Source organism: Crinia signifera, chromosome 12, assembly GCF_055691185.1.
Source record: "Crinia signifera chromosome 12, ASM5569118v1, whole genome shotgun sequence".
Taxonomy (NCBI): Eukaryota; Metazoa; Chordata; class Amphibia; order Anura; family Myobatrachidae; genus Crinia; species Crinia signifera.
The window spans coordinates 51,018,622-51,042,806 of NC_139228.1; the positions used below are offsets into that span (position 1 = coordinate 51,018,622).

Genomic DNA, 24,185 nt, shown 5'->3' on the forward strand with positions numbered 1-24,185 from the left:
TGTTAGGGATGGCCATAGACAGTTGATGATTCAAAATCATCGATGGTTTATGGCCGATGTTGAATACTTTTGCCATCGGTGGGGGAGAACCAAATGGTTTCCCTACATCGATGGCAGAGTAGAAACAATGTTTATTTTTTCTTCAAGGTGCCAGGACACAGAGCATAGCTCCGCCCCTGACACCAGAAGCCCCACCCCCACATTTTGATTGGTTCTCCGGCAATTCAGTCAAAGGTGCTGGATAACCATTGATAGCTAAAACTATTGATGTTTATCCATCACATAGTTTCTCACTATCGATGGGGCAGAATCCCCATCGATGGCGACTGTACCGATGGCCATCCCTACCCCTTGTGCAGCACAGAATGTCTGGGGTCCAGGGAACCTTAACACTGAGGTCCTGAGAGCTGGTTCTCTATATTCCGCATGGCACCTCCACAGCCTGCAGCCCTGTAGTATTGGAGAGGAGACACTCACAGTCCTGCAGCCCAGGGACTGCACCCAGCTGCAGTGTCTCTTTAACCTTTACATTGCCCAGGGACTGCACCCAGCTGCAGTGTCTCTTTAACCTTTACATTGCCCAGAGCCGGCCTTAGGCATAGGCCAACTAGGCAATTGCCTAGGGCATTCGGAATGCCTAGGGGCATCGGCAGCTTCTGCTGATTAAAATGATATGCAGCATGCCTATATTCTGTGTGTAAGTGAGGCTGTATCTGCATATGAAATAGTGTATTCATAGAAATCACTGTAACATAGCATTCCGTATGCAGGTACAGCCACAGTCGCACACAGAATATAGGCATGCTGCATATAATTTTAATCATTGGAAGCTCCTTGTGTGTGCTGGTCATAATAATGCAAATAAGACACATTTTCAGCAAAAAAGGCACCAAACGTTAGCAGAACTGGCCAGAAGCTGCATGGCCTATTGAGGCAAGATGTATGAGGACACATCTGTATCCAAGCAGAGGCAGAGGTCACAGTGTTAGTGGCTGTGCGAGTGCTGTCTGCGGGTGGGTTGGTTGTGCAATAGTGTTCGACATACGTGTAAGGGGCATTATGTGTGTCATGTATAAATGCATTAATAATGTGTGACATTTGTGTAAGGGGCATAATGTGTGTCATGTGTATAAGGGCATTAATAATGTGCAACATATGTGTAACAGGCATTATGTGTGTCATGCGTATAAGGGCATTAATAATGTGCAACATATGTGTAATGGGCATAAGGTGTGTCATGTGTATAAGGGCATTAATAATGTGCAACATATGTGTAAGGGGCATAATGTGTGTCATATGTATAAGGGCATTAATAATGTGTGACATATGTGTAAGGGGCATTATGTGTGTCATTTTGTGTATGAAGGGCATTAATAAAGGTTGGCATAATGTGTAAGGGGCATTATGGTTATAAGGACATTAATAATGTGTGTCATGTGTAAGGGGCATTACTGTGTGGTATTATCAGGGGTGCCGAGAGAAAGGGGTACAAATTACCCAGGCCAAAGTCTGATGGAAGGGCCCATTGGGGGCCCCGGGCCCCGTCCGCTTAAGTGACAGCAGCAGCTGCAGCTCTTCTCCTCTCCCAGCACACACTGCTTTGTGCTGGGTTGCAGTGTGGCCATGGAGGTGCTTAAAATACAATATTTTCTCATGATTTTTTTCTAAGGGTATAATGTGAATAATGTGAGGAGTAATGTATATAAGGTAAAGTGGTTACTACTGTGTGATGTAACGTGAATAAGGGACACCATCGCATGATATAATGTGAATAAAGTTGCACTACTGTGTGGTATAATTTGAATTGGGGGTACTATTGTGTGACCATGCCCCTTCCCATCAAGAACACACCCCTGTTTGGGCTGCGCACCGAATGGGTGCGCTGTTTCTATTTAAAATATTGCGGGTAGGGGCACCAAAATGATGACTGCTATGATGAGGGTTGATGGTGCTGGGAAAGGGGAGCAGGGTCAGAGACGGAACTAGTGGTGGTGCTAGGGGGCAACAGTCAAAATCTTGCCTAGGGCGTAATTTAGGCTAGGGCCGGCTCTGACATTGCCCAGGGACTGCACCCAGCTGCAGTGTCTCTTTAACCTTTACATAACCAGGCTACCCCAGGCCCCCAGCCACTTAATCCTGTATTTCTGCCTGGGAGCTGGCTGTCCTCCAGCGTGTGGCTCCCTACCCACAGTGCATCACTGGGTTAACATTTATCACTGGTGGAGGAGGCCAAGGCAGAACAAACATTGCACAATACATTTCCAACACTAACACGCCTTTGCAGCAGGGCATTAACTCCTTCAGTGCGACGGACACTATTAACCATGTGGATGAGCAGGGGGTGCTTGCTCAGGACAGGGACTTGGCCACAGCAATCATGGGAAAAATGACCAGATATAGGGGAAGTTGGGAATATTAGGTGCAGGGGAGACAAGGGGAAGTCAGTTGACATGCTCAAAAGATCAACACATGAAAAGGTCAACATGACATTTTCATGATTTTTATTTAAACCAATTTGTTCATACTTTACCATCCCAATGGGCATAGAGGGAGAATAAAGTAGTATGCAGAGGGGCACCATGCCCGAAGCATTACACGGATATGGTGTTCGCGTCAACCTATGTCGACAGACACACAAAAATGAAAAACTTATTGTCCATTTTCCATGTTGATCTTTTGCTTGTGTCAACCTTCTGCATGTTGACCAATAGTGCACAACCTTGTGACTGTCAATCTAAAGATCCACACCCAATATTAAAGCGTCAACATTTGACCTTGAAACGTGAACCCTGAAGGGCAGCGGCACAGCTATTTTTGCAAACACATGAGAGGTGCTGATTGGCTGGAATTTATTTTATAACACCACTTGTTACACCATTATTCCTGGCAGGGCCTGATTATAATGGGGGCACAAGGGGTCAGTACCCCTGGGCCCCCCTCTAGCTAGGGGCCCCCTGTGGTTGGCATGTATTTTTTTAGCTAAAGGTTTTGTGCATGGAAGTGGGGTAGTGCTGCAGCTTCACCTATCTGCCAATGTGACAATGATTTATGGTGCTGAGCATAGGGAGCCTAGGCACACTGATTGCACAAGTGTGCAGGGGATGCAGTCAATTTCCCGGTGGTCGGAATCCCGACGCTGGAATCCCGAAACTTTCTCCATCTGTGGGTGTCCATGACACCCATAGAGGGAGAATAAATTAGCATGCCTAGCGTAGCGAGGCACTGGGCCCGATGCGTGGCGAGCGCAGCGAGCCCACAAGGGGGGCGCTCCACGTCCCCCCTTTTCGGGATTCCATACCAAATCCGTGTGCAGTGCATTACTGGGAGTTGAATAAGTCCCATGACACTTTGCACCAGGACCTGCTAATAAATACATGTGAAGTCTGACGAATGCCTCTTGATTGCGGTTTTATATATATATATATATATATATATATATATATATATATATATATATAGTGTCAGGAGGGGATTGTCCGGCACTCGTCGCACTCAATAGGAAATTGCCCGGGTGCCTTCCTAGGTAGAAAGTTTCTACCGCATGCAGGAGAACAAACGTAGGCGTCACTCCGGGACAAAAAAAAAACTGTAAGTTTTTTTGTATTTAAGCACCTGCACTTTGTAACACTGATTGTTTGTGATTTTGGTCCTGACGACGGGGAAACCCGAAACGGCGTTGACCGCCACACAGTAAAATTGTTTTCATCACCAGTCCCGGAGTGACGCCTACGTTTGTTCTCCTATATATATATATATATATATATATATATATATATATACATACACACAGTATATATGTATATATATATATATATATATATATATATACACAGTATATATATATATATATATATATATATATCTATCCCCTGCAGTTATCCATTGACCAAGTTTATACTGCCTTTACTCTGTGTTTTGACAGTGTAATATTCTCTCATGTAGTTTGCAGCCAGTAATGCCAGCAAGTGCAAGGGGGCCCCCCTGTCTAAAGTGCCCCGGGCCCCCCGAAGGCTTAATCTGGCACTGATTCCTGGGCCCCACAGTGATTGGTTAGTTTATACCATGTAAATCTCTTTCAGCTGCCAGCGTGCTCTCTGTTAGTGGTAACTTTGTCACTGACCTGGATCGCGGGGGTCCGGGAATGTGGTCATACTTCAGGTGTATGTACTTCACATAGGCACAATAGATAAGAAAGGCACCGAAGACTCCACAAAACAGTAGCAGGAACACGGAATACACCCAGGAGAGGCAGAGAGACAGCACAGGGCTCCACATGGCGTCAGGGCACAGGTGATGTACCTGTATTCCTGGCTTCCTGGCTTCCTGGTCTAGGACAGCGACTTTCTGTTCTGTACACACTGAAATACTCACACATGGACCTTTGACTTCCAGAAACAGGATGTTTATGGGATGTCCCAATATTGTTCTGGATAGGAGACCCCATACTGCCACCTTGTGGCCACACATTTCTTCACTCCACATTAGGTGTAGCACCATTATCACACACTGGACCTTATTTGGGTTCGTTCGCAAGGTCTTATGCGTTAGCACAGGTGCAATGTTTTTTGACTTCGCAGGGTGCACACACCCATCCTTGCGGGTGGGGGTGTGTGGCGGCGGGCTGGCCCATTAGCACATTGGAACGCCCAGTGTTTCATGGGTGTTCCCATTAGAACGCTGGGTGTTCTCATGCTAATACGGCCGTAACGGACATGCGGTGTGCAGGCAGCTGACATCTGAACATGCACACATATGTAAGATTCCTCAGAGCAACCTTACATATGCATGCACCTTCCACATCTTTCGATGGTCGGCGACCATCGAGAGATGTGGGAGGTTCCCACTGACATGCAAATAGATGTTTTTGTGAAACATCCATTCGCATACCGTGCGAACCTACGTGCCCTGTGAATGGTGGGCTGGTGTACCACCATTAGCAAGGACTCGCAAGTATTTGTATTTGCATCCAAACGAATAAACCAGAATAACCCCCACTGTCACAGTACAGCTTCTCCGATTACCAGTTTGTTCACCAGTTATCTCAGACCTGTCGTCAGACAATGAAGCGTGCCTGCAGCTTGGCGAGCCCGCAAGGGGCTTAGTTGCGCTCACCATGCTGTCTGGGTCCGGCCAGTCAGGATCCCGACTGTCGGACCCCTATACCACACCCCTCTCCATATGCTGTCATGTTGTAGTGTCACAGTCCTCAGATAACATTGTCCAATAGCCTATGAATGGAAAGGAAAATGATGAGTACACAACAATTAAGTGCACCACACATTACTCATTAAGGGGTGGAATCCCGTCCAGACTATAAAGGTGTAAAAGTGGCCTTTACGTAGGCGGCACCAAATTCTATCAGCAATCCTTAAATTATCTCTGTCACAAGTCCTCACATTTTATGTCATTAGTCGCTAGTCTTTGTCTAAAATAGTAGTGCCCCACAATGCCCACAATAACAGTAGCGCCCCTTACACACACACACACACACAAAATGCCCATAATAGTAGTACCTCCACTCACACACACAATGCCCAAAATAGTACAAGCGCTCCACACACACAATGCCCACAATAATAGTAGCGCCCCTACACAAAAACAATGCCCGCAACAGTAGTAAGGCCCCTTACACATACACAATGCCCACAATAGTAGTAGTGCCCCTACACACACAATGCCCCCAATAGTAGTAGTGCCCCTTACATACAATGCCCACAATAGTAGTAGCTCCCCGTACACACACAATGCCCACAATAGTAGTAGCCCCCCTTTCACACACACAATGTCCACAAAAATAGTAGCACCCCTTCGACACAATGCCTACAATAGTAGTAGCTCCCCTTACACATACAATGCCCACAATAGTAGTAGTGCCCACACACACACACACACACACACACACACACACACACAATGCCCTTTATAGTAAGTAGTGCTCCTTACATGTATAATGCCCACAATAGTAGTAGTGCCCCTTACACATATAAAGCCCACAATAGTAGTAGTACCCTTAAGCATATAATGCCCACAGTAGTAGGGCCTTTTACACATGCAATGCCCCCAATAGTAGTAGTGCCCCTTACAAACACAATGGCCACAGTAGTAGTAGCGCCCCTTACATACAATGCCCACAATAGCAGTAGCTCCCTGTACACACACAAAATGCCCACAATAGTAGTAGCCCCTCTTACCAACACAAAATGCCCACAAAAATAGTAGCGCCCCTTCTACACAATGCCTACAATAGTAGTAGCTCCCCTTACACATACAATGCCCACAATAGTAGTAGTGCCCCTATGCACACACAATGCCCTCTATAGTAGTAGTGCTCCTTACATGTATAATGCCCACAATAGTAGTAGTGCCCCTTACACATATAATGCCCACAATAGTAGTAGTGTCCTTAAGCATAAAATGCACACTGTAGTAGGGCCTCTTACACATACAATGCCCTCTATAGTAGTAGTGCTCCTTACATGTATAATGCCCCCAATAGTAGTAGTGCCCCTTACACATATAATGCCCTAAATAGTAGTATTGCCCCTTACACATATAATGCCCCCAATAGTAGTAGTGCCCCTTCCACACACACATGCCCAAAGTAGTAGTAGCGCCCCTTACACAAACAATACTTACAATAGTAGTAGCGCCCCTTATACACACACACACATACACAATGCCCACAATAGTAGTAGCGCCCATACACAAAAACAATGCCCACAACAGTAGTAAGGCCCTTTACACATTCACAATGCCCACATTAGTAGTACTGCCCCTACAAACACAGGGCCAGATGCACTAAACTACAAAAGTGATAAAATGGAGAGTGATAAACAGCCAGCTAATCAGCTGCTGTCTGACATTTTTCAAACACAGTCTGTGACATGGCAGGTAGGAGCTGATTGGCTGGCTGTTTATCACAGTGCATCTGGTCCACAATGCCCACAATAACAGTAGCGCCCCTTACACACACAATGCCCAAAATAGTAGTAACTCCCCGTAGACACACACAATGCCCAAAATAGTAGAAGCACCCTTTACACACAATGCCCATAATAGTAGTAGTGCCCCCACACACAATGCCCACAATAGTAGTAGTGCCCCTCACACACACACACACACACACAATGCCCACAATAGTAGTAGCCCCCTGTACACACACAATGCCCACAATAGTAGTAGTGCCCCTTACACACACACAATGCCCACAATAGTAGTAGCGCCCCTTCTAAACAATGCCTCCAATAGTAGTAGGTCCCCTTACACACACACAATGTCCAAAATAGTAGTAGTGCCCCGAAACACACTCAACGCCCTCTATAGTAGTAGTGCTCCTTACATGTATAATGCCCACAATAGTAGTAGTGCCCTTAAGCATATAATGTCCACAGTATTAGGGCCCCTTACGCATATAAGGCACTCATCAGTAGTAGTTCCCATTACACATATAATGCCCATAGTAGTAGGTCCCCTTACACATATAATGCCCCCAATAGTAGTAATGCCCCTTACACATAGAATTTCCCCAATAGTAGTAGTGCTCCTTACATGTATAGTGCCCACAATAGTAGTAGTGCCCTTACACGTATAATGCCCACAGTAGTAGTAGTAGTAGTGCCCCTTAGACTTGTAAAGCCCTTAATAGTAGTAGTGCCACTTACACATATATTTCCCCCAATAGTAGTAGTGCCCCTTACACATATATTTCCCCCAATAGTAGTAGTGCCCCTTACACATAGAATTCCCCCAATAGTAGTAGTGCCCGTTACACATATAATGCCCCCAATAGTAGAATCGCCCCTTACACACACACAATGGCCACAGTAGTAGTAGTAGCGCCCCTACACACACACACACACACACACACACACTGTCCACAATAGTAGTAGCGCCCCTTTTACACACACAGAATGCCCACAATAGTAGTAGGGCCCCTTACACACACAATGCCCACAATAGTAGTAGGGCCCCTTACACACACACACACACACAATGACCACAATAGTAGAAATGCTCCTTACACATATAATGCCCACCACAATAATAGTGCCCCTTACACATATAATGCCCACAATAGTAGTAGTGCTCCTTGCATGTATAATGCCTACAATAGTAGTAGTGCCCCTTATACACAGAATGCCCACAATAGTAGTAGGGGCCCTTACACACACAATGCCCACAATAGTAGTAGCACCCCTTACACACACACCCACACACACAATGACCACAATAGTAGTAATGCTCCTTACACATATAATGCCCACCACAATAATAGTGCACCTTACACATATAATGCCCACAATAGTAGTAGTGCTCCTTACATGTATAATGCCTACAATAGTAGTAGTGCCCCTTACACGTATAATGCCCTCAATAGTAGTAGTGCTCCATACAGATATAATGCCCACAAAAGTAGTGCCCTTAAACATATAATGCCCACAATAGTAGTAATGCCATTTACACATATAATGCCCTCAATAGTAGTAGTGCTCCTTACATGTATAGTGCCCACAATAGTAGTAGTGCCCCTTACATCTATAACATCCACAGTAGTAGTACCACTTACACCTATAATGCCCACAGTAGTAATGCCCCTTACACCTATAATGCTCACGGTAGTAATGTCCCTTACACCTATAATGCTCACGGTAGTATCTCCACTAGCACACACAATGCCCACAGTAGAAGTGCCCCTGCCATATGATACCATGCAGACACAGCACTGGACTTACCTGACGACCTGCACCCACTGCCGTCTGACAGATTGCCACTACACACACCGGCACCCCAGCACTATATGCAGCAGAGTGGAGTGGCTACATGTTGAGGAGGTGTAAGGAGAGCCAGCTCTTCATATCCCCAGCATTGAGAGGACATTAAGGAGCACCGACAGCTAGGGCTGAGTGCAAGGCTTGTGGGGCTAGTGTTGTATACTGTATACTGAGTAAAATAAAATACATTGATGTGCATAAAATAAACTGTATATATGTCATGTAAAAGGAATGTGCCAATGACACAAACTATAGGTCCCGAGCCGCATTGCTTTGGCGAATGTACATTTTGGGGGAGATTCTCTGTCACAGAAATGCGGTAAAAACCCCGTTATCGGGGTTTTTACCGCATTTCTGTATGCTGTACTGTCTCTCCGCAGAGACAGCGCTGCGGATGGAATCGCCAGCAAAAGCTGGCGATTCCCTGCAGAAGCCTATGGGCTTCTTACCGCAGCGGTGTTTGAGGGATCTGTCCTGCGGCCGGCGCCGTGGTCTGCGCATGCGCAGATGGACTCCCGGGTCACAGACCCGGAAGTCCAGTGCCGGCACCGCATCGCAAGGGACAGCTCTTATCGCAAGAGCTGTCCCTTGCGTTAATAATAGCATATGTTAGAGCATATGCCGTTATTAAAAATGCGATGCCCAGCGATACAGGGCTGCGGATGTTACAACATCCCGCCCTCAGTATTAAAGCAAAATGCACTTACCTTTTCCCTGGTGATCAAGAGAGATCTGTGTCCCCCTGTCCACCTCGCCGTGTCCTGGAAACTCTCCCTGTAAGTCGGGGAACCTTTTCTGCCCATCTTGGAGGTCAGATAAGGCTACAGATGGTAGACTTGGTCCCTTAGCAGATTGCTGGAAGTCAGTTTTGGAGGAACTATCGCCCCCAGTGCAGACGTTTTGGCACTTGCCACTCCAGGTGAGCTCACACTCAGTATAATGAGCACTAGTAAAATGTTATAGGTGTGCATGCCTTGTACACTGAAGGTGAGCTCACACTCAGTATAGCGACCACTCTCCACTAGTAACAATGTTATTTGTGTGCATGCCTCATACACTCCAGGTGATCTCACACTCAGTATAGTGACCACTATCCACTAATAACAATGTTATTTGTGTGCATGCCTCATACAGTCCAGTTGAGTTCACACGTAGGGGGTCGATCCTATTACACCCGAAGGGTGTGGATGCGCCCAGTGTTTGTGAATTATCGTGACACCGGGTGCACTTTACGGCTGGCTGAATCCGCTGAAAACTGCTCGCATCTCCATAGAGGTGCGAGCAATTTTCAGCTAATTTGGCCCTGCGAAGGGTGCGAGTTAGGGTTAATTCGGGTGCTGTTTTTCAGCATTAAAACGGCACCTGAACGGGAACTCGCACCCTTCGGGGTTTATAGGATCGGCCCCATAGGGTAGTGATCACAATAACAATGTTATAGGTGTGCATACCTCGTACACTCCAGGTGAGCTCACACTCAGTATAGTGACCACTATCCATTGTCTATTAGTAACAATGGCCCTTATTCTGATCGGTGCGGCCGGATCCGAATATGCGGCCAGCACCGTGCGTCCTAAACCCCGCCTTCCATACGGATCGCCAACTCCGTCCGTACGCAGTAAGAAGCTGTCCGAACGGACCGCACGTGTATTTCTCATGAATACACCTCCTCCATCTCAGGGAACCTCCCCCATCATTCGATGGTCGCAGAACATCGAATGCAGGGCCGAGTGGTCCGCCAGCTCCCGCAACCTCAGATAACACAGGCATTTCTCCGTGCAAAAGCAGGGATCTGGGCGGGCAGCTGACATCCGGCAATGTCATATGTCTGCCCCCTACACGTGCGTCACGGCCGCATTACCATACGTACGCCCAGCGTTTTCATGGGAACGCCCATGAAACGCGGGGTGTAAACATATGGTAATGAGCCCAAACAGCCCTTCACACCCCTCTCCACCCCCTGTTCGTAGTGTACACATTTCATGCGGAATGTGGCCGTGCGTCCGGCACGCACATGCACAGAGATGCCTCTGCACATGCGCAGACACAAAACATCGGCGGCACGAACGCACGCGGATATTACCGCACCAACCAGAATAAGGGCCAATGTTATAGGTGTGCATGTCTCGTATAGTCCAGGTGAGCTTGCACACAGTATAGTGACCACTCTCCACTAGTAATAATGTTATAGGTGTGCATGCCTCGTACACTCCAGGTGATCTCACACACAGTATAGTGACCACTCTCTAGTAGTAACAATGTTATTGGTGTGCATGCCTGGTACACTCCATTTGAGCTCACACTCAGTATAGTGACCACTCTCCACTAGTAACAATGTTATAGGTGTGCATGCTTCATACAGTCCAGGCACATGTAATTTGTGTAAAAACCGCAGGGCAGACTTTTTGAATTTAGCCGGGTGTCTCCAAGCTCCTCCATCTGCCCGATGTCCTGCAAAGACTTATTCACAGCTTGAGTGGTGGCAAATTACCCGGCCATTGCGCAGTGGGTGGGGTCAGTAACAGGTGGTCACTGACTGTAAGAGGGAATCCCCTAATAGCCCAATACCAATGGAATCAAACAAATCGGTGATGGCCTGGTGCAGGGAGCTGCATCAGATGTCACTAAGAGGACACGTCACTGGCGTGAGAACTGAGCTCTTAGTGCTCTGGAGTTATTCTGGGGCAGATTCATTAAGCTTGGTGAAGTGATAATGTGGCTGGTACTTTATCACCGGTCAATCAGCTCCTAGCTGTGAAGTTACAGGCTTAGTTTGAAAAATGACAGATAGGAGTTGATTGGCTGGTGATATAGACCAGACACTTTTTCACTTCACCGAGCTTAAGAAGTCTGCCCCTCTGTTACTTCCTGCAATACTGTGTGGGCTCAGTGCCACATGCAATGCAGCCACTAGGCCCCCACTAGCCCTGAAGCCATATCTAATGAGGACTTCTGCTTTCACCTCAGGAAGGTGCGAGTAGAAATCTGGGATCGGTGCAACTTCGTAGACTACAGGATGACAGAGGAGGGAGTGATTTACTATTGATTATTGGATGTCCTAGGAAAGAGGGAGCAACCACAGATTTCAGGATGATGGAGGAAGGAGCCATTGATCATGGATTACTGGAGGGGGAGTGACAGACCACAGATTCAAGGATGACCCATGAGAGAGCAACCTTGAATCAAGGGCCCGATTCAGGGATGAACACCTGATGGCATACATTCATCCCCAGTGTGTACTGCACATGGTCTCCTCCAGTGCCCCAAAGCTGCAACATGACTGATATCAGCCGTTTGGGGGCGACGCTACCTACGTTTCCAGAGAACTGAGGCATCTGCCCTGTACTCCGGGTGTGGTGCAACCAGTGCGTCTTCCTATGCAAATTTACTGGCTTCATAATACCAACTAATCTTAGGCTTACTCAGATGGCTGATGCGGATGTCACTGCGAGACGGTCACATCTAGTGTCGCAGCGCTCAGATCTGAGGTGCTGGCACGAAGCTCCCTGCACCAAGCCATTACAGATTTGATTCCATTGGTTTTGGGCTATTAGGGGATTCCCTCTTACAGGGCCTTATTTTAGTTCACTCTTTCTGACAAAATCCTTCTTAGATGGGCAAAACCATGTGCACTGCAGGTGGGGCAGATGTAACTTGTGCAGATATAATTAGATTTGGGTGGGGTTTTACTTCAAAGTGAGATCTATATTGCAGTGTAAAAATAAAGCAGCCAGTATTTTCCCTTCACAGAAACAAAATAACTCACCCAAATCTAATTCTCTCTGCACATGTTACATCTGCCCCCCTGCAGTGCACATGGTTTTGTCCATCTAAGAAGGATTTTGTCAGAAAGAGTGAACTAAAATAAGGCCCACAGTCTGTGACCATCTGTTACTGACCTCACCCACTGCGCAATAGGCGGGTAATTTGCCACCACCCACGCTGTGGATCAGTTTCTGCAGGACAGCGGGTATCAGCTACACACTAATTGGGGGTCCACTTACTCACATGTCAATATTGATATTAAAAAAAAGTGAAAAACCCATGTCAACCTATTGACCATTTGATACACACCTCTAGACCGGATTTATGTCTCTGAATCAATGCTTGCGAATGGTTGGAGTTCAGCAATGTGGTTGTGTTATGCCGTTGCCTGGGCATTATGGTGATATGGTCCTCCGTAGGGTATGCGGGTAGTAGCTTGACCACTAAAGGTCAACAAGCCAAGGGTTGCTTTAAGTTTTTCTGATTATTTTTGTGTGCCAATTACAACCATTTATTATGACAAATTCTTAAATCATCCATTCTATAACCACTACATCGCTAGCAACGTCCTGTCATCTGCTCAAGCATCTGAGTGTATCATCCGCAGCCATACTCCTGAATCCCAAGAACAGACTCTCACCACTGCAATCAATTTTAAATGCTGCTGCTAGGCTGATCTTCCTTGCAAGACGCTCATCGTCTGCTGATCCGCTCTGCCAGTTCCTCCATTGGTTGCCTGTATATTACCGTATTCAATATAAAACACTTCTACATGCTTATAAAGCTATAAACCATACTGCACCAGCATATATCTCTGCACTTATCACACAATATCTCCCATCTCGACCACTACACTTCTACACAAGATCTGCGTCTCTCTTCTGCACGGATCACTAGCTCCCATTCACTATTACAGGACTTTTATCGGGCTGCTCCCATCCTATGGAATGCCCTTCCACGCTATGGAAGTCGAGTTACACACACGCCATTTTAGGATAGTATGGCCGCCATTTTGGTTCGCAGAGTTGCGCAAATAAAGTTTCCATACCCGAGTATGCGTGACAAAGTGGACCAGAAGAGTAGCCATACTATCACACATAAATTCATAAATACATACTGACACTAAGTAAAATATAGTTAAAGGTTTAGAACGCCACACATAGCTTAGTTAGCCCTGCATACATCTGTCTGTATCATGTTTAGTACCGTTCCGTTCCGTTCATTGTGCGAAGTATTCCGGTCATTGCGAATATTCCGCAATATACACGGCTCGACAGTTATGGACATAATCCATATTCCAGGGACAGTTTCTGTTGAAAGTATGTAACAAAGGAATCTAGATGAAACCGGTTCTTATCACTGCTGACGCCGAAACCACCAAACAAAGGACTCTTAAAGTTCACTCCCCTGGACCTAGCCAAACCAGGTGTATCATCTTACCTCCCAATCACAGCTGACCTGACATTCGACCTCTGACCAATGAGAACGGCCTTTGACCTCCCCTTTCTGACCCTATAAGATAGGCGACCCAGAGCAGCCAAACTCTCTTCGGCACATCTACCTTTCCCTGACTGTCCACCGGGCTATAGTTCATTCCTGAACGATAGCGAGCTCTGACCGGACTACACTTCGCATATTTGATGAGAACGGTAACGGTTGCATTAACGGTATTTATTCTTATTGTATTGATTGGCTGATTGTGTCTTGTATCTGTTTTCTTTCCCCTTAGCAGAGTCTGTTTAGTATTCATTGTTAGTATATTGTATTACTTGTTATACCTGTTTATTCTTATTTCTGTAACCCCCTTTTGTCCATTAGGGACTTAAATACAACCTTTTTACGGAGTTCTTATCTCCTTATTTCAATACAGTGGTTGTGTCTGTTTATTCGCATAATAGCAACAAGGTATATTACGGACACTGTCCGATAAGGTATATTCGCAGATTAGAGACAAAGTACTGCGAAGGAATCTCTGATTAAGGTATTGGTTCTTGGTGTACATAATACGCTTTGTTCGCACGTAGTTAGGTATAAAGGGTACGTTGGTTGCGGACTTATTACGTAACCAGCGCTTTTCACTTATTGTCTCTCTGGTCATATTTAATCGTCATTAACAATTGGGGGCTCGTCCGTCCGCTCCACAGTCCAGAACTCAGTACCAGGCGTGCGGCTCGACCTATACCAGCAAAAGGGTGGAAGTATTTATTTGTTTCCATTGCTGGATAGGCCGAGTCCGCGGCGGTGCGGGGTTCGGGAAGTGCTAGCGCTGAACCCGGAGTACAATAAGTGAAAGCCACGTGTTTTAAAGCATATCATGCCTAAGTAGTTTAACGGGGTATAGTGTCTTGGGCTGCTTGTTTATTATAGTATATGTACCACGTGCGATAAGGTTCACACACGTGGAGTCTGTGTTTATTATAGTACATAGAGGATCCCCTCTGTGCAAAACTATAACTTTTATTGTTAGTTACTGCAAAACCAGAGACTCCGCCACGTGGCGACAAGCCCTGGGCCTTTTTGCAGTAACGTAAAGCGTCTATTGTGTATTACGCAAGGTGCGCGCGCACGTGCCCATATCGGGAAATTTTCGCATCTTTGTACGTGATTTACGGATTAAGTGCGGGATTTATTTCGCATCTTGATACGTAACTTTCGGACGGAGTTAAGGGATTTATTCCACATTTAGGCGCAATTACTGCGTATAGCGAAACCCTAGTGCAACCTTGCAAATACACTATAGAACACGTGGGTGGCCGATTCATCGGCGGCCTGTGAACAGCGCATGTACACACGTGGCTGTTCATTGGTACTGCACATGCAGCACACATAGGAACTCAAAGGTGAACAGTATTGAACCACTAGCTTTATTTAAACAGTATAGCAATATACTGTGGATAAGGTGGTGATTAAATAAAGAGAAAATAAGTTTTTTTTCTTTTTGTTCATTTTCTCATTAAGCAAGCAACTCAAGCATTATTTTAATAGATTCCTATAGCGTATTATAAGGGATTTATACCTGCATAAGTATCTAGTGAAAAGCTACCAGCCTGGGAAGATTTTCTGTACAGAAATATTTCAAATATATGCATAAGACCAAGGTGTAACCAGCGCCCAGTGTGAAAAATAACTGAGGCGAACGGGTGTGTGACGACACGACTCAAGCGCAGTGTAGTCCAGTGTAGGACAGTCCGGGTAGGACAGGGTTCACGTGACGACGTGCCCATAGGAACTGCCCCTTCAGTGGAATTGATTCCGCTAGGAGGGTACAAGAAGATACATCGGAACGCACTTGTTTCCGATTAGCTACTTTAGAAATCCAATTTTTGGGGGTATAGGAAAACAAGTTTGTTATACCCTGGAAAAATTGTGCCGCACCAAGCAAGTTGGCTAGAAGTTCGCTGCTAGTTGAAAGACTTGGTGATTGAGTATCGTACCTCGTATCCTTCGCACCTGCTTGACTGTGGGATGTTCTAGGAAGCTGTAGAAGTGAGTGTTTGGGGAGCTCTCAGATAATTAATAACCCACCGATATCTATTAAGCTGTGAACGTTTATTCCTGTAATTATGGGTAATAACGGGTCACGCTGTGATAACGTGCATGTTAGGGAGGAAGCAAGCCGGCCAAAAGGATCGGCTGCTTTTTATTATGTGCAGGAAGCACGGTGAACTCGCAGTTGTTTACCAAAATAAATGGAGAAAAATGACACAAGGCAGCAAGTTAGAATTTCCCAGTGTTGGTAGCTTCGATCCGGAAATCTTATCGGCAGTAAAAGATGAAATATGCCTACTCTCCAGTCGTAAGGAGAGAGTGAAGCATATAGATATTCTTAAATTGTGGCAGAAGGAAGGACAGGAACAATGGGGAAGCAGAGGTCTGGCAATACCTGACACAATCAGCCAAAATATAAATGCAACCGCTGCCACAATAGAATCAGCTCCCCCACCCCCATATGTGCCGAAGGGGATAATGACTCATAAGAAAGGTATAAGTAATAATGTATCCGTTGCTAACCTGTACCCTGTCTTATCCCCTTACAAGGAAACCCGAGAGGAAAACGAGCAGCTGTTGGCACTGGCCGTCTCTCATGCAATTAATATGATTGAGGGAAAAGCTCAACCCGCTGTTGAGGCCCCAGCACAGGAGGAGGAGACGGCTGATGCCAACAGCATAGTATTGGACTCAGGTAATGATGCACCACACAGCACAGACACAAATGACTCCCAAGCAGGTCCCAGTAATGCGAATGTGGTACAAACATATCCTATGCGCACACTGGAGGTTCCCTATGGTAAGGCAGACAGAGAGGGTGTGATACCTACCAGAAAGATGACCATGCTAAACCCATGGACACGGTTAGAGCTGCGGTCCATCATTACAGATTTCCCTGACCCAAGGAAAGATCTGGCATTGTGCCGGAAATTTGTAAGGGATCTAGGAAACTCTGATGAGCCCACCAACAAGGATTGGAGAATCATGTTGAGGGCCTGTCTCCCCACTCACATTGACATCCCGAAATTCATTCAGGATAGTGGATTGAAAGTGGACAAGGAGATAAATGATGAGATCAACCAGGAGAATATACGCCTGATTAACTTACAGTTGGGAGTGTATTTTCCTGCAGCAGTAGAATATAGCAAGATTTTCACCATCAAACAGAAAGATGGCGAAACTGCTGCTGATTATTTTACAAAAGCCTTACTGGAGGTATCAAAGTACACTGGTGTCTCCGAGCCTAAGGACGACCCCCACCTGAGGGAGATGATTGTCTCTGTGCTGGTGGAAGGGCTTAGGGAAAACCTGAGAGCCAGAGTCCAAACTTCTTTTCCAAATTGGCGTGGAATGACAGTGGATGCCCTACGGGAATCTGCTGTGGACCACGACCGCAACATTAAGAAGCACAGGGAACTGCAAACTGACAAACTGATGATGGTTAGCATCCAAGCCCTTACTAATGCCCCAAATAAAGCTGCATACCAACGAAACACCAGGGACACAGGTAGAAAACCAATTATCTGTTACAACTGCAATGGGGAAGGTCACTACTCAGCTCATTGTAGGTTAGGAAACCCCAGGAATTATCAGACACATAAGCGAGAATGGGAATCTCACAAAGGTGAGACACGGAGATACCCAGCCCCTAGACAATGGGAGGAGACAGACAGGTCACGCAACATGCCTCCTCCCCATCTGATGGCTGACACTGTGCTAAGGGCAACCCAGGTCAGACAATAGGAAACAGGTCATACCTGTATCCTACAGCCAGTTAGATTAACTCAACACCTTAGAGAGGAACCTCAGGTGAAGGTTGATATAGCTGGAGTAAGGCAAACCTTTTTGGTTGATACAGGGGCGGCCAGATCTGTTCTCAACACTCCTCTTCACTTGGGTTTCACTAACCAATCAGTAGCGGCAATTGGGGTAACAGGAAAAATACAACATTACCCACTGACGAAACCAGCGGAGGTTACAATCGGGCCTCTGCATACCAAACACTCTTTTCTGTTGGCTGCAGCGGCCCCGACTAACCTCCTAGGTAGAGATTTACTATGTAAAATGGGATGTGTCATCTATTGCACTCCCGATGGGGTATTCCTAGACACTCCTAAAAATCTTACACAAGAAGTGCAAGATATGCTGGACAGTCCTCAGAGGCTAATGTTGTATTCCACTGTTGTAGAATCAAATCCATCTAGGGTAGCTGAAATTACAGCACAAATACCGGGTTCCCTTTGGACTAAAGATGGACAAGACGCTGGGCTAATGGCAAATGTAGCTCCAGTAGAAATCCGCTTAAAAGAAGGCAGGATAGCCCCAAAAATACCGCAGTACCCTTTAAAACCTGAAGTTGAGCTAGGAGTATTCCCAGTGATCCAACGATTGCTCCAACAGGAAATCCTAGTTAGAACTTCCAGCACGGCCAATAGTCCCATCTTTCCTGTGAAAAAGAGCGGGGGGAGGGGCTACAGACTAGTGCAGGATTTAAGAGGGGTAAACAAAGTAGTTGAGAGCCAATTCCCCGTAGTGCCAAACCCAGCTGTCATCCTAATGCAAATCCCACCTCACTGTACTCATTTCACAGTCATTGATTTGTGTTCAGCGTTCTTCTCCGTCCCTTTGCACCCTGACAGCCAGTATCTGTTCGCCTTTACTTACAGAGGAGTACAGTATACCTGGACACGACTCCCCCAAGGATTCATAGACAGCCCCAGCATCTTCTCCCAGGCCTTGCATGATTGTTTACAATCCTTTCAACCCATGAGTGGTTCGATACTGATACAATATGTTGATGACTTATTGTTGTGTTCTGAGTCACTGGAGTCATCAGTGGATGACACTAGACAGCTGCTGATGCATCTCTCAGAGACAGGACATAAAGTATCAAAGGATAAGCTGCAATTATGCCAGACCAGGGTTAAGTATCTGGGCCACTGCCTTACCCAAGGGCTGAGACACCTCACCGACGACAGAATCCAAGCGATTCAGAACATGGTACTGCCACAGACCCAGCATCAGATCCGTACGTTCCTAGGCATGTGTGGATACTGTCGCAATTGGATCCCAGGATTCTCTATTCTGGCATTACCACTACAAGAGATGGTTTCCTCAACTAAGCCAGATCGGGTCTCTCATACTGAGGAATCTGAGCTGGCTTTCGAGGAACTAAAGGTGAGCCTAACAAAGGCCCCAGCACTGGGAATGCCAGATTATGGGAAACCCTTTGAACTGTACGGAACTGAATCAGGTGGGTGTGCGGCAGGAGTACTTGTACAAAAACATGGTGATGCCAACCGACCAATAGCGTACTACAGTGGCCAGCTGGACACAGTAGCACGCTCACTCCCAACTTGCTTACGAAGTGTGGCTGCAATAGCACAACTAGTAAGTAAAGGTGAGGACGTAGTGTTGGGACACGATTTAACTGTTCATGCTCCCCATGCTGTCTCTGCCCTCCTAAATTCTGCCCAAACACGTCATGTGTCCTCAGCACGGTTCACTAAGTGGGAACTGGCGCTGATGGCCCCAGTAAATATTACCATCAAAAGATGCAACACACTAAACCCAGCCACATTCCTTCCTCATGTGCCCTCCAAGGCACAAAGGGTGGAGGGTGATGGGAATGTTGCTGAATATGGTAAAGCAGAGTTTAGTGAGGGTGAGGACAAACATGATTGCATGACCTACCTGAATCAGACCTTCACAGCACGTCCTGACATAAGCGACAGCCCATTAAGTGAGGTAGACATAACCTTATTCACAGATGGTAGCTGTCATAGACAGACGGACACGGGAGAGCTGTGCACAGGCTACGCAGTAGTAGATGGAGAAGGTATTGTGGAAGCTGAACCCTTGGGACCACCTCACTCAGCACAAGTAGCGGAACTGGTGGCACTGACCAGAGCATGTGAACTGGCCCAAGGAAAATCAGTCAACATATATACCGACTCCAGATATGCTTTCGGAGTAGTCCATGATTTTGGAGCCCTATGGCGCCTCCGAAATTTCATGACGGCGGCTGGCACACCAGTGGCGCATGCGACATATATTAGGAGACTTCTGGGAGCTATTCAGCTTCCAGACAGAGTGGCTGTTATCAAGTGCAAAGCTCACACATCAGAGAAGGACCCGGTGTCACTTGGTAACAGCCGCGCTGATGAGGCAGCGAAAAGGGCCGCATGCCCTGTAAATATTTTCACCCATCCTACCAACCTTTGTACACTGAACATGGTATCCACATCCAAACTGATAGACATGCAGAATTTGTGTTCCCCACAGGAAAGAGCAGTATGGAAGTCGAAGGGATGTGGCCAAGAGTCTACCGGACTTTGGAGAGATGGACACGGGAAACCAGTGGCCCCCAGAGCATACCTTCCTAGTCTAGCCGAGGCGGCCCATGGGCTGACACATCTTGGGAAGGAAGGTATGTGCAAGCTGGTAAAAGCCTACTGGTGTGCACCAGGGTTCGCTTCTCAAGCAGGTAGAGTGGCAATGTCATGCCTCACCTGTTTGAGGAAGAACGTTGGAAAAGCCATCCCAACAGAGCCATCCCACATCCCTCCTACAGAAGGCCCTTTCCAGGTAATACAAATCGACTTCATACAGTTACCACCCTGTAGAAATTTGAAATATGTATTAGTTTGTGTTGACATGTTTTCCAGCTGGGTGGAGGCTTTCCCCGCTGCCTCCAACACTGCTACCTTTACAGCAAAGAAAATATGTCAGGAGTTTGTCTGTAGGTATGGTATCCCAAAGGTCATTGAGAGTGACAGAGGCACTCATTTCACAGGAGAGGTCTTCCAAATCATGTGTAAACTCCTGGGGATTAAAAGTAAACTTCATACTCCATATCGTCCCCAGGCGAGCGCCAAAGTTGAGAGAATGAATGGTACTATTAAGAACAAATTGGGTAAAGTTATGGCTGAAACAGGGTTGTTATGGCCAGAGGCACTGCCTATTGTGTTGTATAGCATTAGGACCACTCCCAGGACTCCGCTCAACTTGTCCCCCTTCGAGATATTGTTTGGTCGGCAGCCACACATCATGATAGACCACAGGATGATCTCAAATGTAACAATGAGCTAACTGTACAGTATATCCTAAAGCTAAACAAACAGCTAAGGGAGCAACAAAAGCAGCTGAAGTTACTGAACCCTGATATGCCTACCGAGAATTGTCATAATCTTAAACCAGGAGACTTTGTTATGATCCGAAATTTTTTACGCTCAGGTTGTTTGATAGACCGTTGGGAAGGACCGTACCAAGTTTTGTTGACCAGCACTACATCAATTAAAGTCGCAGAGAGAGAGACTTGGATACATTCGTCCCACTGCAAGAAAGCCAGTAACCCAGAATCCCAGTGTGCAGAGAGCGAAAGAGAAGAAGTGTCGCTAGAAGCATTGTTTCGGGAACACTGAGAAGCAGCCAAGGTCGAGCAACCTGAGCGAACAAAGGTCCCAGAGCAGAGCAAAATAAAAGTCTCCTGGGTAGAGATGATGGAAGGACTCCAAGCAACAGGTTCACAGTTATGCATATATTTCTTTGTTTTCTTTCTGTGTTCTTTTCTTCATCCCAAGATACTCGGTGGCTGCCACAGTCTAGAGCGATCGGAGCGGAGTTCTGACAGTGTAATAATGGACCCAGATATGGGTGAGGTAGAATCCCTAAACCAGCTTGAAACTTTGCCCATGACAGGAGAAGGTAAAAGGTATGAGGGAAACGTAGTTCAAGGGCTATGTGATGAGTTATTGTCTGGTGAGTACTGTGTCTGTAGATATTGTCAACCTAAAATGGAAGAAGAATGCATCCAGCGATGTCAGTCGACAAGTAAGGCAACTACAGGCCGACATCCTTTGAGTGATTACCACTCACTAGTGGGTAAGGTCTTAAACCAAACAGAATGCTGGGTGTGTTCACAAGTGTTACATAAAAGGAGTAGTGTAGGCCTAGTCCCATACCCGCTTAATATTTCAGAGATAAGCGTATTAAATAAGGGGAGGCCATTGGATAAGAGATACCTGTATACCAGGTCCCCTAGTCTTAGATTACACCCATACCAAGTGGATAAATCCCTGGTATGTATGAACTTCTCGAGTTCCAGAGCGATTGGTACTTGGGAAGTGACATGGCATAACCAGACAATAACTTACTCCCAGCGTCCAGATGGAGAGCCTATTGATAAAGAATTGTTGTTAAAAATCCGAACCAGTGGGAGACACTATAAATATGTCTACACGGTGAAGAGAAGTAAAATGATGGCCGGCAGAGTATCAGCCGGCTACTGTAATGTAACCCTACAGCCAGAAATCTGTGAGGAACAAGTCAGGGAACAGGGGACGGGGGACGGGGATGTTCTTATGGATAATGTGTGACAAGATCATGAAATACTCTGTCCCTTATTTTCTCCCTGACGATGTTTATTATATTTGTGGTAGGAGGGCGTACAAATGGCTCTCCATGAACTACGTTGGTATTTGTTATCTAGGCAGAGTGTTACCTGAAGTGATGACCCTCACACATGATGAGATGGTGGGCATACACAGAGGTATACCTCCTCCTTACACTCATACCCATTATGACCAAATCCATAAAAGGGATTTAACAATCAAGAAAGAACCCCTAGCTTCTGAAATGATACACGAGTCGTTCGGTATCCAACTCCTCATTGCTTTAGATATCACCCATACCGCCAGAGGAGTCATAAATTTTAAATGGTACTTATGTAGTATCTGGGCGTCCGATTTCGAAATCGGATCGGATCGCATCGCATCGTATCGCATCGCATGCGACCAAATCGTATGCGATGCGATGGTCAAGATTTTTCCATAGGATTCAATGTTAAAATGGTCTGAGTCCATTTTAACATAGAATTCAATGGGAAAAAGGGGTCCTTTTCCTTTCCCCACTATCCAAGTGGGCATGGAGTTGGATATAAACCTGTGGCGAGCGTAGCGAGCCACCGAGCCCGAAGCGTGGCGAGCGGACACAGAATACTTTTTAAGAAATATGCGTCCGCTCGCCACGCTTCGGGCTCGGTGGCTCGCTGCGCTCGCCACGCTATATAAAATCAACTCTATGCCCACTTGGATAGTGGGGAAATGAACAGGACCTTCTTAACATTGAATCCTATGCAAAATCGCATCGAATCGCATCGCATCGCATCTGATTGTATGCCTTAAGGTAAGGCATACAATCACAAAATCGGCAGCCCAGATACTACATAAGTACCTTTTAAATATATACAAGCATTAGCTAGCTTGGTAGATAACATCACAGAGATTTATGATGACACCTTTAGATACACTGGGAAGGAGTTGCAAGCATATAAAAGAGAGCTAGTCCAACATCGGATGGTGCTGAACTATCTGACAGCTATGACAGGAGGATATTGTGTCACCCTCTCTACACAGTTTGGGGTGAAGTGTTGTACATATATCACCAACAATACTGAAGACCCAGAAGAAATCATCGATCATCGGATGGATGAGATTCTTCAGCTTAAATGGGAATTTAGAAGGGAACATAATATCAGCCTGGCAGAAATAGGTAACAAAGTTAGTGAATGGACCTCCTGGTTGAATCCAATGCACTGGTTCTCTGGTTTAGGAGAATGGGCGCAAGGGATCATAGTGTAGAGTTTGGGGTCTCTCTGCTGTGTGTATATATATATTATATCATATCATATGATATAGATTATATTATATATTGATGCAACACTTCAGGTATTTAATATCTGCCTTTATATTATAATAGGCCTACAAGATAGGTTGACTCGTAACTAGAGGGGCAATATAATCACTAGTCAATCACACAGAGATGTACTTCACATAAACGTTTGGATACATATAAGTGTGATTGACCCACAGGGTAAATACTGCTATATCTACTGTCTGGGAGCTAAACCATTAAAATATACTTCACACATATATTTCATCCCAGCTCATTGACTATGTGAAAATTATGTTTACAAAATACAATTGTCAACCAACCTTGCAGTCCCTATACAATATAGTGCAAGATATACATATATAGATCTCTTATGAGATATTTATAGATCCCAACAAGAAAGTTCGAGACACGGAATGTCAGCTCTATTAAAATGATACTTTATTCTAGAGACACAAATAATACAAGATAAGAAACACAATGATAATAAGT

General features: G+C 45.9%; 1 protein-coding gene across 2 annotated transcripts in view; it reads right to left on the reverse strand.

Annotated features, from left to right (window-relative positions):
• Positions 1 to 4,358, reverse strand: part of LOC146050019 (cholesterol 24-hydroxylase-like) — an 82,189-nt gene extending 77,831 nt beyond the window's left edge. The window contains exon 1 of one of the 2 annotated variants that reach the window (XM_083166789.1): positions 4,121 to 4,358. In XM_083166789.1, the coding sequence (XP_083022915.1) occupies positions 4,121 to 4,275 (155 nt within the window). In that variant the 5' untranslated portion in view covers positions 4,276 to 4,358. The remainder of the gene's footprint in view (positions 1 to 4,120) is intronic. The other variant, XM_083166790.1, reaches the window with a different exon arrangement.
• Positions 4,359 to 24,185: the final 19,827 nt, after the last annotated feature.